The 16853-nt window shown below is 45.3% G+C and overlaps 1 protein-coding gene across 5 annotated transcripts in view; it reads right to left on the bottom strand.

Annotated features, from left to right (window-relative positions):
• Nucleotides 1–16853, bottom strand: part of fstl4 (follistatin-like 4) — a 247226-nt gene that overhangs the window by 35549 nt on the left and 194824 nt on the right. For all 5 annotated transcript variants that reach the window (XM_064349753.1, XM_064349757.1, XM_064349754.1 and 2 more), the window contains one exon: nt 15996–16116. In XM_064349753.1, the coding sequence (XP_064205823.1) occupies nt 15996–16116 (121 nt within the window). The remainder of the gene's footprint in view (nt 1–15995; nt 16117–16853) is intronic.

The following is a 16853-nucleotide window of genomic DNA, read 5'->3' as shown; positions in this document are numbered from 1 at the left end:
CCATATTAACTAATGAGGTTCGTTAATACTGATCCTCATTGAATCAACTACTTAATTTCAAGGCCAAATGATTCCCTCAATTTTAATTATTTTTGTGCCTTAGATGTAAAACTGGCTATAGCAGAAGCAGTTACAATGACTGGACAAATACAGAAATACTGACAGCTTTAAATGACCGCTACAGTTTATATCGTCTTCGCTCCATGCTAGCTTAGCTCGGTACCAGCCAATAAATGTGTATCCGAACCGGTGCGTGAAGCCAGCATAGACAAACTATGTTTAGATATCTGGCAATATAATGAGTGTAGCGTAGAGCTGTGTTATCTGATTAAGACATTTTAGTACAGTTCAGAATATTTACTCGCAAGGAGCATTACACGCCATAAACTCAAGATTGTCGACTAGACTAGAATAAGATTTACAGATAGCGCATAATTTCCCCCCAATGCCCCAGGTGGCAGTTCAAAGTTAAGATAATGACTTTGGCTGAACGAATATAAACTTTTTATCTCGAGAACATAAAAAAAAGAAATTGCATGCGCTGAAATTTGTTTCTCAGACAAGGGCAAAGAAATGTTCTGCTAAGGGTGACTGTCCCACCCCACTGCTGCAATTCGATTGGTATCCAGTAGCATTCAGTGTTCTGAAAGGCAACTGCATGTCTTTCATTGACACTCATGAGGAAGAAAAATAACTATTTATTCATTTTCACGCTCTTAAATTTGTAATAAAAATAAACACCTGAGAGGATGAGAAGATCAAATTATAAGCATTTTTCTTTGAGGGACACGTGAGACCCTTGCAATGGTGATGAAAAAAAGAAGAACCAAAACTGAGCTTTGTGTTTTTCTGGCTTTTTCTGTGAGGTAAATCAACATGGGAAAAAAAAAAAAATTCTTTCTTCAAACTGCAGCAGCGGAATCAGACACTGGAGAAGAGCACCTGTAAGCCCGCTGGCTTTTTAACCTGAATCCAACCTGACTGTCCCCCCCCCACCCCAACCCCCCCAGCTCTCATCTCAGGAGAGTCCACGACAGCTTTCATCTTCACAACATCTGCAGGCACGAGAATCGGCGCGGTCCGGACAGGGTAAGCACCATCAACGCGGATTTGCTGCGGCCCCATCCCCCTACATCACCGGCAACCCCCCCCCCCCCCCCCACACAGCCCCCAACCCATTCCCCCACCCCCCACCCGGCTGTCCGAAACAAGCATTCAGCCGCAGCGTGGCAGACATCTGCTCCCCGTGACCAGTACCCTCGTGACCACTTCCTCTCTCCTCCGAAGCAGCCAGGGGGTCACCCCTGAACACGAACGGGCCTCAACCCCCACGCCCCCTGTCCCTGGGCTGGTTTCCAGCGAGGGTTAAGCCCCCCCCCCCCAGGCCTTCACCGTTTAATTACACGCAGGTCACCGCCGTTTGGGGTCGTTCTAGAAGGACAGTGCCAGCTGCACCCCTAATGACAGTCAGTCATCATCATCACTTCAGCACGGCTAGCACGAACCGGAAACCGTTAGCGAGGCAAGTAACACGCGTCGCTCTCCCAGAACAGCCTGTAACTTTTCAATAAGCAGCCTGAGCTAACACCTGTTTCTCCTCCGATTCCCCCCATACACACATTGGCAGGTTTTTCTCACACAGATATAACAGGACGCTGCAGGTATAATTGACTTGGTTAATTTGTGGGAGAAATCGTCTAGGTCTCAGCGGGTGCCGTGGCTGCCACACTAGGCTCGTGTGATTGGTGGAAGGCAGTTCAAATGGAATTAGATTACTTTTGACGGAAAGCTTTGAAGCTGTCACCTGTTATACATTGCCACTCTCCTTTTCTACGTGCTGTCACACCACGGCTAAATCGTTCAGCAAGTGTTCGTGAAACTGCGGCAGGCCTCGGTTTGTGAGGGAGGATCCGAGCAATCGGAGGTAAATGGTAAATGGACTGCATTTATATAGCGCTTTTATCCAAAGCGCGTTACAATTGATGCCTCTCATTCGCCAGAGCAGTTAGGGGTTAGGGGTTAGGTGTCTTGCTCAAGGACACTTTGACACTCCCAGGGCGGGGTTTGAACCGGCAACCCTCCGACTGCCAGACAATCGGTCTTACCTCCTGAGCTATGTCGCCCCCACAGGAGGGCGTGTCGGAGGACCACGGCTACTGGTTAATACTGGGAGACAGAGTAGTGTAATAGGTAAGGAGCTGGTCTTGTAACCTAAAGGTCACAGGTTCAATTACCCAGAAGGACACTGCTGTTGCAAGGAACTTAACCTGCATTGCTTCAGTATATATTCAGCTGTATAATTGGGTACAATATAAATGCTATGTCAAATGTTGTATAAGTCGCTCAGGATAAGCGTCGGCTGAATGCTAAATGCCTGTAATGTAGTATAATGTAACACTAGTGGGGCGGTTCAGTCCACTCGCAAAGCAGCATCAGTTGTAAATGTTTAAGCGTCTGCTATATTTCGCCCGTGTCACTAATGCCGACATTTTGCGGCTAAAAATTTTTTAAACCAAACGCGTTAACGACATGATAAATAAGGGGCGAAGCGGGCGTTAAAAGCGCTGAGAGGATCCCGGTGTGAAAGGGAATTAGCGCCCGTGAAAAGCGTGTATTTTACTCCGCGAGCCGACGGGAACGGGTGTTTATTACACCTGCAGCCGTCCGTTAGGGGCTGTAAAACCCGCCCACGTCCGTTAGCTTAATCTGCACTTCCCTCCTTTTTTTTTTCTTCCTGTGTCGGTTTCGGCGAGATCTGAGCGGCTGGACTGACACCCTAAAGCGGAGGTTTCGGCGGCGAAGAGTCTAAACGCTGACAAGTCTCTCTCATGTGTTTACAGAAGTCATATATTAGCGTCTGCACTTGCAGCTGACACATCAGAAGAAAGTGCTAGTCATTTGGGGGACAGGGAGATGGCTTGATAGCGGACTGCATACATGGTGCTTGCGCAGCGGTTGTATCTGATCTGTGAGAGATGGGGGTAATGGCAAAACTGATAACTAGGTACAGCTGTGTGTGTGTGTGTGTATGTGTGTGCGCATGTGGGTGTGTGTGTATGAGTGAATGCCTGTGTGTGTGTGTGTGTGTGGACAGACAGACAGACAGACAGATAGATAACATTTAGGGTATTTTCACTGCACTCTCAAAGTTACAAACGATTCCGAAATTTGTATTTCAGTGGAGTATTTCTCTTTTGTTGTGGGTTTTTTTTCCTCTAGTGTTTGCTAATTGACGCACAATTTGTATTTATGATTTCAAAACATGCTGGATGCACGCTCACAACATCACAGTCATCACGTGAATCATATCACACCAGGTAAGGTGCAAATGAAAGTTGCATAGCAAATATGCAGGTGCCATTTTAGACAGCTCGGGGTGCCCAGCGGTACAAGCTGTCTACCTGGTTTGCATAAAGACTCCAAGGAGGGCGATGGAGACAAAAAACAGGCATATCACTGGACAGCCCTAAACCATGTGGATGGGGTCCTGAGGTATTCTGCCTAGAACAAATTAGCAATCAAGCACTGAAAAGAAATTTAAAAAATAAATAAAGCAAGTACCTTTCAGAATTCATGTGTATACCCCTTCGTAATTAAAATAAATCATGCAATATGATCAAATAATTGAATGGTTTATTAAGAGCTTTAGCACATGCAAAACCTTTCAGCGCATGCAAAACCAATAACACGACCAATGATTGGTCAAGGCATTTGTTTTTGCACCAATCAAGTGTTTAAAATATCGTACTGCACATTGCTCTTCTTTTGTTTTACTGGTTAAAAAAAGCCATTAAATGAAGCATCACAAATGGGCCTAATTATTGGATATTATTTCATCCTCACGGCAACTAGAATGAATAGTCAGTTTGATTGCAGTCACTCCCTGCTCAGGAGAATAATACAACAGAAGAGAATAGATTAGACCACTTCTCCCTGGATTCCAGGCAAAGAAGATTTCTAAGGAAAAATAAATGTTTCACATTCTAAGGTATGCACATCTTCCTATGACTGAATATTGCATGAATATTACATGCAGAGAATCGAATGCTGAGGGTTTGAAAGCTGCATCTGTATGAAGAAATGGGATTTTCAATAGAAATGTATAATTTCAGGCTGAATATTTTTTTTATACCCTTGAACGGTTTAGTGTCCTTATTCGATTCTTAATACTGAATTATGGAGAGCAGATTTTTTTTTTTGGGGTGGGGGGTCATCCATACATTCATGCGCTTATGGAGTCGAGAATTCACGGCGATTTTATTTTCTAAGAAGCTAGAGGCCCACCTTTGTGTTTGCTCAACCTGCAGAGAGAGAGAGGGGGGGTTCCCAACCATATATATTCTTATACATATCTTATTTACATACATCCTTCACGCTGTATTGGATAAACAAAAAATTGCATATTGGGCAGCATGAAGCTGGCTGTGTGAAATCGGCTATAATTGCTTACTGGCCAATGCAGGTATTTAGTAGATGCTAACGTGCATCCTACACCGCTTACTATCGTCATTTTTTTTTTTTACATACACTCCTTCGCCTCTCGCCAAAAGCATGCTGGGATAGGCTCCAGCACCCCCGTGACCCTGCCCAGGATAAGCGGGTACAGATAATTCAGTCTAAATACCGGGCTCAATGGTACAGGGACAGCACTCCACTGCAACCTCAGCAGAGCCATTTAGCCTCTGCTAGCAGCTCCATACTGCCACTCTCTGTTTCCATTACTATTACTATTAGTGAGTATCTTCTTAAGAGGGGACACGGGGCTCTGATCTTAACCTCAAGAGTGAACATATTCTACCATGTGGAAACCTGCAAGGTACATTCCATAAAAATAAAACAAATTGTACGTTTGAAAATATTTTCACTGCACCATGTTTTGTCATCAAAAAGTATTGAGGTAAAATAAGAAACTTTCTTTCAAAAACTACCATTAAATGCATAGAGGGCTTGCACAATTGGGTTCTACAGAATTCATAGGTATAAATTATATATATTATCAACATACCTGAGCCAGAACTCAGCCAAGACATTTCACTTAGGCACATTTCAAACGTGTGTTCATAACGCATGCTTTTGAGTGTCCTTTTGATTTTTTGATGCCTTTGACAACAAACAACCTAAAAGATAAGGGAGTATTGCAAAAGAGAATCGGTCTGTTTTTATCAAACAAGGAGTAATCTCTGAAATATCTTCTTCAGCGGAACACACAGCGAATTCAATTAAAAATGAGCACTGCCATTGATTTTTTTTTTTTAAATGGGTGATAGTTGGGAATAGTCTACTGTTCAACGTTATTTTTCAACAAGGAAAGTGACAGGATCCATTCCAATGCCGTTTGGAATGTATCCTGTCATTTAGTCCATTTTCCCTCCTCAAATAAGAGGACAAGAGCTTGAGAAAGAGGATGAGAGATGAGCTTATTTTAGAGCAGTGTTTTCATAAAAGCACGACTCGTTCATACCCTGAGGGTGGAAGAAAGATGGTTTGGTACTTAATAAGTCCCCAAGGGCGGTACAGAATTCTGCCTGGAGGAAAATTAAGAGGAAATAATATAAAAAGAAGAAAAAAAAGACCCCACAATTTAATATTTAGTGAGATAATAAGTATACAGTTATATCCATATTCACTTTTGTGTCTGCTGCGTTTTTACGTGTAACTTCACGTTATAGATATACTCATGTAATTACGAGGTACTTACAATGTAATTACACAGGTATATGTATGACTGTAACAAGCATAGGCACATAATGTTACATGGTAGGAAAAACGTATCCTACCCATGTGGCCATATTTCAAGTGTTCTTGTACACTTGATTGGATAGCCTAGCCTCCTAGCCAAGAAGGCTATTTCTGATTGGTCAGAATCCACAGTGCATGCACAGCTTCCATTACCAGCCAGTTACATTCATCTCTCTATATTCCTCTCCCTGATGATTAAATGTACAAAATGAAAGTCTAAATATTGGACATTTTTTTTTATTAATGTAAAATAAAACATGTCCAAATCTCAATATCAATATGAATTTGATTTATCATTCAGCCTGCGTGTATAAACACATTGTCTATTTCTTTAGTTCCAGCGCACATTGTACTCATCTCCTGTTGTTCCGTCAGTTTCATTACACTTCATGGGGTTAAAAAAAATTATTAATTATTCCTGCTGGGGCAGGGACCTACTTCTTATCAATTCCATGCAGTTGTCATGGTGACACGTTTTTAAAACGCGGAGAACCATAGCACTGGGTTTTCAGTTAATAATTCTGAATGGAGGGAAAACAAAGCTTCTCTGTGGCTTGAGGCCGATTTTCAAAGGAACGTATGAAGGGTACAGTTATGCCTGGTTTCATGCTCAAAAGAGATATTCAGACACTGCCTTTGTGCACCGAAACAACTGAAACTGAAAAGCAAGATAAGCAGTGACAAAGGTTATTTACTCATTATTTCACACAAGACAATGCCCTACAGCTCACGTTCTTTAAAAAGTGACGCTACAAGTGATCATTTGATCATACTTTACGTTGAGTGTATAATACTAGACCCCTTTATAAGCTAGTTGTAAGGATTTGCGCAGGGATTCTTGGTAGAAGGATTGACCTTACGGTCATCGTTTGATTGAACTGGCATTATGGATTGACCATACGGTCATCGTTTGATTGAACTGGCATTATGTGTTATTAAGAGGCGTGTTCGAATAGCGTGTGCTTCGCCATCTGCAGAGGAACGTCTACTAAAGCTGTTACGACATGTTAATGGCTGGGGTAACCCATGCTTCATGAAGGCTTCGGGACAATGAACTGAGCAAAAAAATAAAAAATAAAATAAACCCCTCTTCTCTCCGGGAGTTTGCACGTGGGGCAAAGCACATCAGAGTGGACGGACCTGTGCATCACATGTGACTGATGCACAATTTCTAAATAACAAAGCGCAACAGGAGCGGCCATCGGACGAAAGCACTTCCCGGAAACGAGCGCCGTCTCGTCAGGAGGACATGACACAGAGGAGACGCCGACCAGACGTCCCGTGGGACAAAAGGTCTTCAGTGAAGAGGAGACGCTATCGATGCTCCGGGGGAAGCAAGCGAGCGGGTGGCTTCTTCACAACTGCGTGTGCAACTCGAGGGTATTCAGTCACGGTGACAAAACGTTGCCTAACAGGCAGGGATGTAAGGGTAATGACATACTGCTTTCACGCCAAACTGTACTAGACGCAGAAAAACAAAAAAGTTCAGCGTTGGTTGCAACAGATCAAAGGTGCCCTCTGCAGCTCTAGAGTAATCAATATGTGGTGGAGATCCTCAACAAACTCTAAAACAACACTGTGTGTGGGAGCACAAAGTGGGCTGGGTGTGTGTAGATACGTCTGCGAAAAGCACCCTGCAGTCTCTCTCAGGGTGCACACACGCACACGCACACACACACACACACACACACAGAAACACAAACACACACAGACACGCGCGCACACTCACACACACACACACACACGCACACACACACACTCACACACGCACACGCACACACACACGCGCACACACACACACAAACACACATAGAAACACGCGCACACTCACACATAGAAACACAAACACACAGACACACACGCACACTCACACACACACACACAACAAACACACACACCACCACACACACACACAGACACAGAACACACGCACACGCACACACACACACAACACACAAAAACACAACACACACAGACACACACACACCACACACAACACACACACACACGACACAAACAACACAACACAGGCACATCCCCACAAACACACACGCACACACACGCACAGCTTTACTCTCCCTAAGGCACTGATGCTGTCCCCAGTCGGCCTGACCAATCAGCTTTATCTGACTATCGGGGGGGGAGACGTGCAAGAGGCTGAATAATGGGCCACAATGAACATCAGCATTCCGGAAAATTCCATAATTACTCCTGGGCAGAACTTCACAGTTGCAGTCTGCTGATGCGCTTGTTGACAGAAGTGGCAAGAAAATGAACATTAATTATTTCTAAGAGAAGTGCACTGGAAAAGTAGTTCGGCTACAGTGTCGTGTCACACAGCACACGACACGTCCTGAAACCCAATCTTGTATTTATAACGAAAACATCTACAATGGCTCGAGAAGACTTTGCTTTTTTTTTCCCTTTTTGAGGGGCAGAAAGTTTGGGCAGCATTCGCTGTCTCCACCAGCAGCATAGCCAGAAATATTCATACACTGTAGTCGACTCTGCGTAGAACTAGGTGGACCAGAATGAGTTCGTGGGCCAGGGCACTATTTAGGCAGTTATGGCACACCCCTAGGCCAACCCTTCCCTACACCAGAGATCTACAGTATCTCTTTCTGGAAGGACTGGGAGGTTCGGCGGGTTAGGGCACGACTGCCCAATCCTGTTCCCGGAGATCTACCATCCTGTATGGTTTTCATTTCAACCCTAACATGCCACACCTGATTCTATTATTTAGCAGCTCAACAGAATCTCTAGGGGTTGAATGAGGTGTGCTTTGTTAGGGTTGGAGTGATAACCTGCTGGACGGTAAATCTCCAGGAACAGGGTTGGGCGGGTCCTGCTCTAGCAGTTGAATGAGGTGAGCATTGTCGGGGTTGGAGTGAAAACCTACAGGACTGTAAATCTCCAGGGACAGGGCAGGGCAGCCCTGGGTTAGGGCATCCGAGTTCCCTTCCTTTATTCCATTTCATCATTTCCCATGGAACAACATTCCGAGCCCGGTGACAAGGTGGAAGAGACGGACAGCCCGGCGCTCCGGAGCAGGTCTGCGTGATCAGAGGACCGTGTTCCTCCTCCTCCTCCTCCTCGATCCGCCACGTTTGAAGCAGGAGGAGAGCGAGGAGGCGCGCAGAAGGCGGCGAATCGACGCGGTAATGAATGAATTATTTCTCCCCGCTTTTGAGCGGGAAACTGGGACGTGATGAAAAGATGGCCACACACTGTGCGGCGAACGGCGAGGGTGGGGGCGGGGGGGTAGGGGGGTGAAGAGCAGGGTGTCTGCGCTCAAGGACTAACGCAATCTGACAGAGAAAACGGAAATGCCCGGGGGGAAAGAAGTGGGGAGAAGAGGGAAAAAAAAGAGTTTGTGTCAGGACCACAGTATGTCCAGCCCTGTCTGTCTATGTGCGCTTCCCCCCGGCTGTTCAGCTCATGTTCGTTTCTTATCAGTCCATGTCAGTCATCTCTGGATAAGAGCGTCTGCCAAATGCCTGTAATGTGATGTAATGTAATCTCTGGTTGTTCTCTCTATGTCTTGTTTATGTCCGTCCGCCCTGGTTTTTTTTTCTTTCTTATTTTTATTATTTTAATTGGATTTGTTTTGGTATATTCCCTCCTCAGAGAAACTACAATCAAAATTACAATTATGATTAAATATAAAGTTGACCTCCAAAGAGGCACAGGAAATCATCTCGCGCTCACAAACACTCGCAGCCCCGACTCTTTCAGGAGGACAAGCATCTCCACACTTAATTAGGGAAATTATTATTTTCAAATCGAGCGAACGGGTGCAGGGATTATCCTCAATGGCGACTGTGCAATTATCAAACAAATCAGACGATTTACATCACAACAAGTCCTCTCTGGGCTGTGTTCCGTTTCATTCCGTTTGCATGGATTCCTTTCACTTTGAATTTTCTAACCGATAGTTACTGCCTTGACTGCTCTGCAAGAATCCCCAAACATTTGTAAAAAGGAATTGTTGTTTTTGTTTTTTTATAAATCGAAAGAGTTGCAATTAATCTTGCGTACATGCAAAGATGCACACGAATACATCGTTCCGGAAGGAAGCGAGCGCAAATTAAAGAAGAAAAAAAAAAATCAAAGACGCAGTTATGAAATATGAAATTCGTTAAGAGAGCCCTCGTTCTTTGATCGCTGATTTGGCTCGCTAATTTAATAAACTTTATGGATTTTCTGTTGGTTCACTCCTCCAACTTCATTATTGATTTCCCACCGAGCCGTTCCTTCAAATCTGATTAAACAAGTCCCTGGCAGTCAAATGAAGCTTCGCTGTAATACCGCTATCCAGTGAAAACTCCGCTACCTGCATTACCGTGCCTGGAATCCCTGCAAGGAAACTATGCTATTTCTTGGTCGCACCTGCTGCGTGGAAGATACAGCCAACGCTGTCGGTAAACACAATCTCTTTCCAACGCGTTTCAAGTAGCGAGACAAGTGAGCCGAAGCTTTCTTTGAGAGAGTGTACAGTTACTGTATGAAGGTGGGGGGGGGATTGGTTCTTCCCCACATAACACAAATCCCCTAATGTAAACAGGGGCGTCACAGTGGGGGGGAGCAGTGGAAGGAACTACCCGGGGCCCAGACAAGGGGGGGGGGGGGGCAGTGAGGGGGGCCTGGGTTAAAAAAGGGGAAGGGGACCCACAGAGACTGCATTTCCCCAGGGCCCAGAATTTCAGGCTACACCCCTGAATGCAAGCGTCTATGTCAGGGGTGGGCGAGGGAGGACCCTGTCTGTTTCTGGAACTCACGCCAACATCCACTATTATCAGCCCGGTCATAATTTTATAATATTTGTAACCGATATTACAGCTACAGTTTCTGATAGGTTCATGAATGACGGATGAAGACTCCTCAGGTGTCCCAACATGAAACATCTTATTCTGGTCTAATGTACAGGCAGGTGAACCAGCATAAGTGAATTCAGCTAATTAACTAGTTTGGCCAGTTTAATTAGTGACAATGAAATACTGCAAACACACCGGCCCTGCAAGAATGGAATAACCCAACCCTGAAATCTATCATATATCCATATCTATTTCAAGATTGAAGACTCACATATATTGATTATTGATGGTTTTCCTTCCTGCTTGGGCAGAAACTGCCAGACCAGGAGATTGCAGGCAAGTTAAAAACTGCACCAATTTTATTAGATTTGTTTGCACAATGTGCAAACAGCTTATTCCCCACTCTGGCCCAGGTTGTGATTGTAAAGTGTGGGGGGGGGGTTATGGTTGATGAACTCCATCATACAAAATCAGGTAACCCAAATTCTGTCAGCCTGCCGGTGCAAACACACATCAATAAAACAGGTTTAAATAAATAAATGAATGAATGAAATGAGTAAACAAAAATGAGTCACCAGCGAGGGACTGCAGTGCACTATGGGAGAGCGGGGCGATGCGTTGTTAAGCGCATCACAAAGAGATTATTCCCAGATTGGGGACGGCACCGACGGTTGCCATGGGGATTCTCCCCGCACGCCTCACTTCGGTAGGCGAGAGAAAACGAACGGCGTGCCTCCCCCTCATGCTTCGTGACAGCGTTCGGCATGGGGCGGGGGGGGGGGGTCTACCAAGCTGCTATGGAAACTCTGGGAGGTGGGGAGGGGGGGCTGCTCGAAACCCAGGGGCGGGGAGGGCAGGGGGGTAGGGGGGTTTTGTAGGGGTGGACCCTGTTCCTGTCACACACTTTTCAGCCACGGGACCGAAGGCGGAATTAAAGCTTAACGCGGCCTGCCTGCCTGCCTGCCTACCTGCCCGCCCAGCCACCCGCTCGCCTGCCTGCCGATAGGTCGGTGGGTCGGTCAGTCGGTGCGTCGGTCAGTCGGTCGGCCTGCCGGTCGGTGGGTCGGTCGGTCAGTCGGTCGGCCTGCCGGTCGGTTGGTGGGTCAGTCGGTGGGTCGGTCAGTCGGTCGGTCAGTCGGTCGGCCTGCCGGTCGGTGGGTCGGTAGGTAAGGGCTGTGGCACCGGGCCCACCGTGGGGAGACGGCAGCGGGAGACGCGCAGATGTTCGCAATTAGCGGCTAAGTCTGAGCGCTCAGACAGACGGCGTGACGGAACACCATGGAGGGAGGGAGGGAGAGAGAGAGAGAGAGAGAGAGAGAGAGGGGGACTCCATACATCACAGCATACCGGAGCGTATAAAACATGACAAGCAGCCCTAACAGTCCCTCTGTGGGACTGCGGTGATGTCTCCGATAGAGCCTGCACACCTTGTAAACATAAACGTTTACTGAAACGAAAAAAAATATACTGTAGATGTAAAAAATTATAGCGCAAAAAATATATTTGCAGCCGTTAAAAAAAAAAACTACAGCCATTTCAAAAATCTAATCAAGTAGTGAACTTGACAGTGCTCTACTGAGCTCAGCTGAGCAGTGTGTGAGTGTTTTTTTTTTAATTTATTTTTATTTTTTTAAGAAACCATGTTTCAACTATAAGTCTTAAAGTGTTCAACAACAAAAAAAACTCCCTTGGCACAAACTACAGTACATGTGACAGAGACGGACACAGAGGGATTTTATTTCAGGCTAATATAGGCATGCTAAGTGTACAGTTCACCCCACAGCCTTTACCAAACCAGTACTGACTGCGGGCAGGTGTCCCATGTGGAAACAAATACCCAGAAGCAACCCGGGACCAACCTTGGAGGGGTTTTGGTCAGTAGGGCTCCCCTCAAATCCGTCCAGAACAACTGGCCTACACCAGGTTTCTGTACTTCACAATACAATCTCGGACATCGATGGCTGTGGCTGTGCTGAAAACCTTTTAGTTTTGAAACCAGACGAAATAGGAGTTTTAACCTTGACTGCAACTGCCAGTCTGTCACATTGCAAAACCAGGCAGAGAAGACATTATGGAATACTGACAAAATAGGCAGACAGACAAATGAGGGAAAGTTTTGTGAGGATCAGTAAGTTATGAATAATTTTGTGTTAGGCCATGACCTCTCATCATATTTATGAATCGAAGACAGAAAAAAAAAATAGCAAATTTTTTTCAGCAACTTTTCCATGGGATTATGAGTGAGTGTGACAACTGAATTTCCACGTGTGGCATGAGAAAATCATCCTGACTGCACCGACAGCTTCTTATAAGAAGACTGCTCTTGTCTCGGGGATGCTAGCTTTGGGATTTGTGTGGGGCCACAGCAGCCCACCAGCAAAATACGGTTAGTCTAGGACTTACAGTTTCTGAGCTACAGATACTTTCATCAGAGAAAAATAATTTTTTTTAAACCCATGATCTCAACTGATTTTGGTTATTACTTGGGTGTTATTAAAATTCTGCATTCTAAAGTTTTCATATGCAAATAAATTGCTGAAAAAGGTCACATGCGTTGGACAGCACCCTCAGTAGACCGGGTACAGGATGACTTCCTCCAAAGTCAACGCTGAAAAGGACACTACAGATTTTTTTTAAAAAAACACCCTTCTTGCATTTTTTGTCTATTTTAATTGACTCTCTCTCTGGCTGTTATAATTTCCATCCCCGAGAGAGCAGTGATCTCCTGGCTGATAAGTGGACCCTTCTGCCAGCTTGTGTAATCTTCCCCTTCCATCACGGACGGACGGAAGGACGGACGAATGGACAGAAGGACAAACGGAAAGACATAAGGACTGGCATGTACGACCCCTGCCGACCTTCCCAGAAACGTTGTGAATCTCCCCCCCCCCCACCACATTCCGCCAGCTCCTCAGCCACCGGCACCCGCCCCCCTCCCTCATCCTCTCTCTCTATCCATCCCTCTTTCTCTCTCCCTCTCTTTTCCGGCTCCTTGATTAATTAAAGAGATCTGCTGACGGTGCCTGGCAGCCTCATGATTCCTCCATTAAAAGGACGGATGATAAACGAATAGAGTCACGGTGTAAAGGGGGGAGGCGAGGGAGGGAGGGAAGGGGACCTTGCCTGTACCTTCTGCTTTCCTCCCATGCCCCCCCCGCCTTCTCACCCCCCACCCACACCGCCGCTGTCCCCCCTCCCCCGATTCGGCATCTGTCCCTGTCTTAGTCAGAGCCCCCACCCCAGGTACTGCGATTGGAGAATGTATCCCCCCCCCCCCCCCCCCCCCCCCTTCCTGGGGTCTGGCAGCACGACCGCCCCATTGCAGAGTGCTACACGGCAAACCTGCGTGGGCCAAGTGCAATGCTCGCCTTCTTCCTCCTATGTGTGATCACGGCAGTCGTTAATTTCCTAAATCCATTCTCGATCCAGACAAGCGCGTACAGTACGTGTCATAGGATTTATCTCCGAAGGCTGAGAGGCAGCGTTTTCCTGCACCGGTCACTCAAATCTCTCTTAGCTTAAGAGTTCTGAATTAATATGGTGGTGCAAGCGGGTCACGGAACTCCAAACGTAGGCTATTTATTTTCTAAGAACTAGGCTAATCAGAGGATTCGGTTTCTGTTACATTTAACCTGGCGTGAAGCAGCTGACCAGAAATCACAATGACTCTGAACCTCTGAAGCAAGCTGTCCATTTACAAAGACTCACAGACTTCAGATACGGACAAAGATTCACTGGCAATTCAGGTACAGCTTCTTCAAACGGCCAGATTACTGTGGCGATGCACTTGCAGTTCGATTGCTTACACAGCACAGTGAACAGTGAATATGGAGTCTGCTATACCAACAGAGAATGATGTGTTACCCCCAAGGCTAGGCTAGCTGAACTACTGGCCTTTTGCTAGTGTTGCCAAAATGTTCTGTCTCTGGAGATGCTAAAATGAGATTGAATCCTTGTTTCAGACCAAACTGGCTACAGTTAGAGGCAGGTTTTTCTTGAAATCCCAGCCCTGGTTCTGCTTTACAGGCTGCACAAGCACAGTTAACCTTGAATGGCGCAGGACAACAGTTAGCTTTTCCGTCCCAACCCAATTCCACCCCTTCCTCTCAATTAAACACGGTGAAGTATCCCCAGTGTGTAAAACCAACAAAAAGGCAGTGGAGCTCCGTGCCATCTGGACACTAAACAGGAAATAACTGGGCAATGACAACCACGATTACACAATAAAATAAAATGAAATAAAGCATTAAACTCCGGTTAAAGGTTGCTGAAGCTTCATGTCCCAGCATTTATACCCAAAAACCCCACACAGAATAAATGACACAAATGTTCTGCAGGCCTGTGGTCAATAATTTAAATGATACATGGGTCAAATGCAGCAGGCACTTCCTATTAGGCTTTCCACTTCATCTGTTTTATCTTCAGAGTAACTATATATATATTTTTTAAAAACGGCTACAGGAATCCACTTTTGGAGAAATCGGGCTTTCACTGAAGATCTCAGGGTAGAGGGGGTCAGCAGCCATAATCCTGCTTAGTGTGAGGTTCTTTTAGTCCCGATCCATCCAAACCTGGACTCACATTATTGGATTAACGATTAGGCTTCTCACAGCAGGGGTTTGGGGCAGTAGTTCAGATTCTTGCCTGGGTGATCCAATCAGCTTGACTGTGTCAACGCCTAGGTCTGCTTTGTCCTTGCCACGGACACTGACCCCAGTTCACCCAAACGGGACTGCACTGAAGCTCAACCCAAGCCATAAATCTGACTCAAAATGTAATACGTGAGTTTTTCCCTCCTTATAGACAGTTTCCCCGAGCGCAACGATCACTAAAATGAACTTCCCAATCCGTTTTTTTGTGAAGAACCAAACTTTTTTTCCCCTTATTCTCTGAATAAAGATTTGCTGAAACCCTTGGACGTTTTTAAAAAAAATAATTAATTCACCGGAATGTGCCATAAAATAATGGTATTTTATTAAATGTGCCCTTTAGAACAGTACCCTGCCCGTGCTTCTCTTTGCATGGTTACCCCAGTAACAAAGAGCATCTTCTGTCATTATCCATGGTGGATACCTATACAACATACCCAGGTAACACTCTTTTATATTATATTAGATAATATTAATCTTCTTTTTCTCAAAACCGAATGCTTTTTTTTTCATTTTTGAGTGGACCCACGGAGCAAAAGCCCGAATCTAGATGTGTAGAGGGGTGGAAATGCAGGGTAGGAGACGGTTTGACATAAACAGACTACGTTAACCCCAATATAACTTGGGGTTTTACCCAGATACAGCCTGGCTCCTTCCTGGTCAGCTAGAAAAACGTTCACTTTTCAACTAAATGTAGCCAGGCTTTCACCTGAATGCCTAGACGGAAAGTGTTCACCGGGGACAGAAATGTTATTTGAACCCTTTGGGCCCGATAGATTTTGCCTGGACTCACGGAAAGCAGTGTAGAACTCCTGCAGAGACAGGTGACCGTCGCTGTTGTAGTCATCGTAACGGATCAGGTCTTGCATGGAACATTCCAGAACGCTGTCCTCCAGGTGGTCCTTCGTTGATATCTATGTCCAGGAAATTAAATTTAAAAAAAAAAGAAAGAAAGATATAATTGATACCTGTGTAGTAGAAAATCAAATCAAACCGCCTGTCCTTAACACAATTATAGTCGCGCGTGAGTTTTTTCCTCTCAGACGCATTTTGCTGAGCACTTTAATTTGTCTGAATGGTGAAGTTAAGGACGGTTGTTAAAGGAATCCAAGCAGGGGGCTGGAGATCCCCTTAATTAACCCACCATACTGTATCTATAAAAGAAAAAAATTAGTTTGCATACAGAGAACACGTTGGGAATGGAAGAAGTTTAGTAGTTTTTGTCAATGTTCGTAAATTTGAAACCGACCTCAAAATAAACCTCAGTCAAACACATCTTTATTCAAGCGAATCTTTACTCACGTGAATGTGGCACAATTTGTTGAAACAGGCTCTCTCTAATCTAGGTTTATGTGAACAATCAAACCACTGGCAAGCAGGATATCACTGGAAAGCTGTTCTCCATCCACTTGCAGAATAATGCACATTATTTCCAAAGGCCTGCTATTATTGTGTTATATCCCTTTTACACTTTTCATTGCGGTCTGGTCCTCCTTTACACCAAACACCTTCCCACAATGCACTGTTCAGCAATATTTTACTACAACGTTCCACATATATATGTAACATTCATACCATGTCTGCCCATCTTTCAACAGATCAGAATTCTGTGTCTCTGTACACTTATGGAAATTGTAAATTCTGAGGGGGG

The sequence above is a fragment of the Anguilla rostrata genome, chromosome 9 (genome assembly GCF_018555375.3).
Source record: "Anguilla rostrata isolate EN2019 chromosome 9, ASM1855537v3, whole genome shotgun sequence".
NCBI classification, from domain to species: domain Eukaryota; kingdom Metazoa; phylum Chordata; class Actinopteri; order Anguilliformes; family Anguillidae; genus Anguilla; species Anguilla rostrata.
The sequence above is the reverse complement of the archived record's forward strand: the minus strand, read 5'-3'. Positions and strand labels throughout refer to the sequence as shown.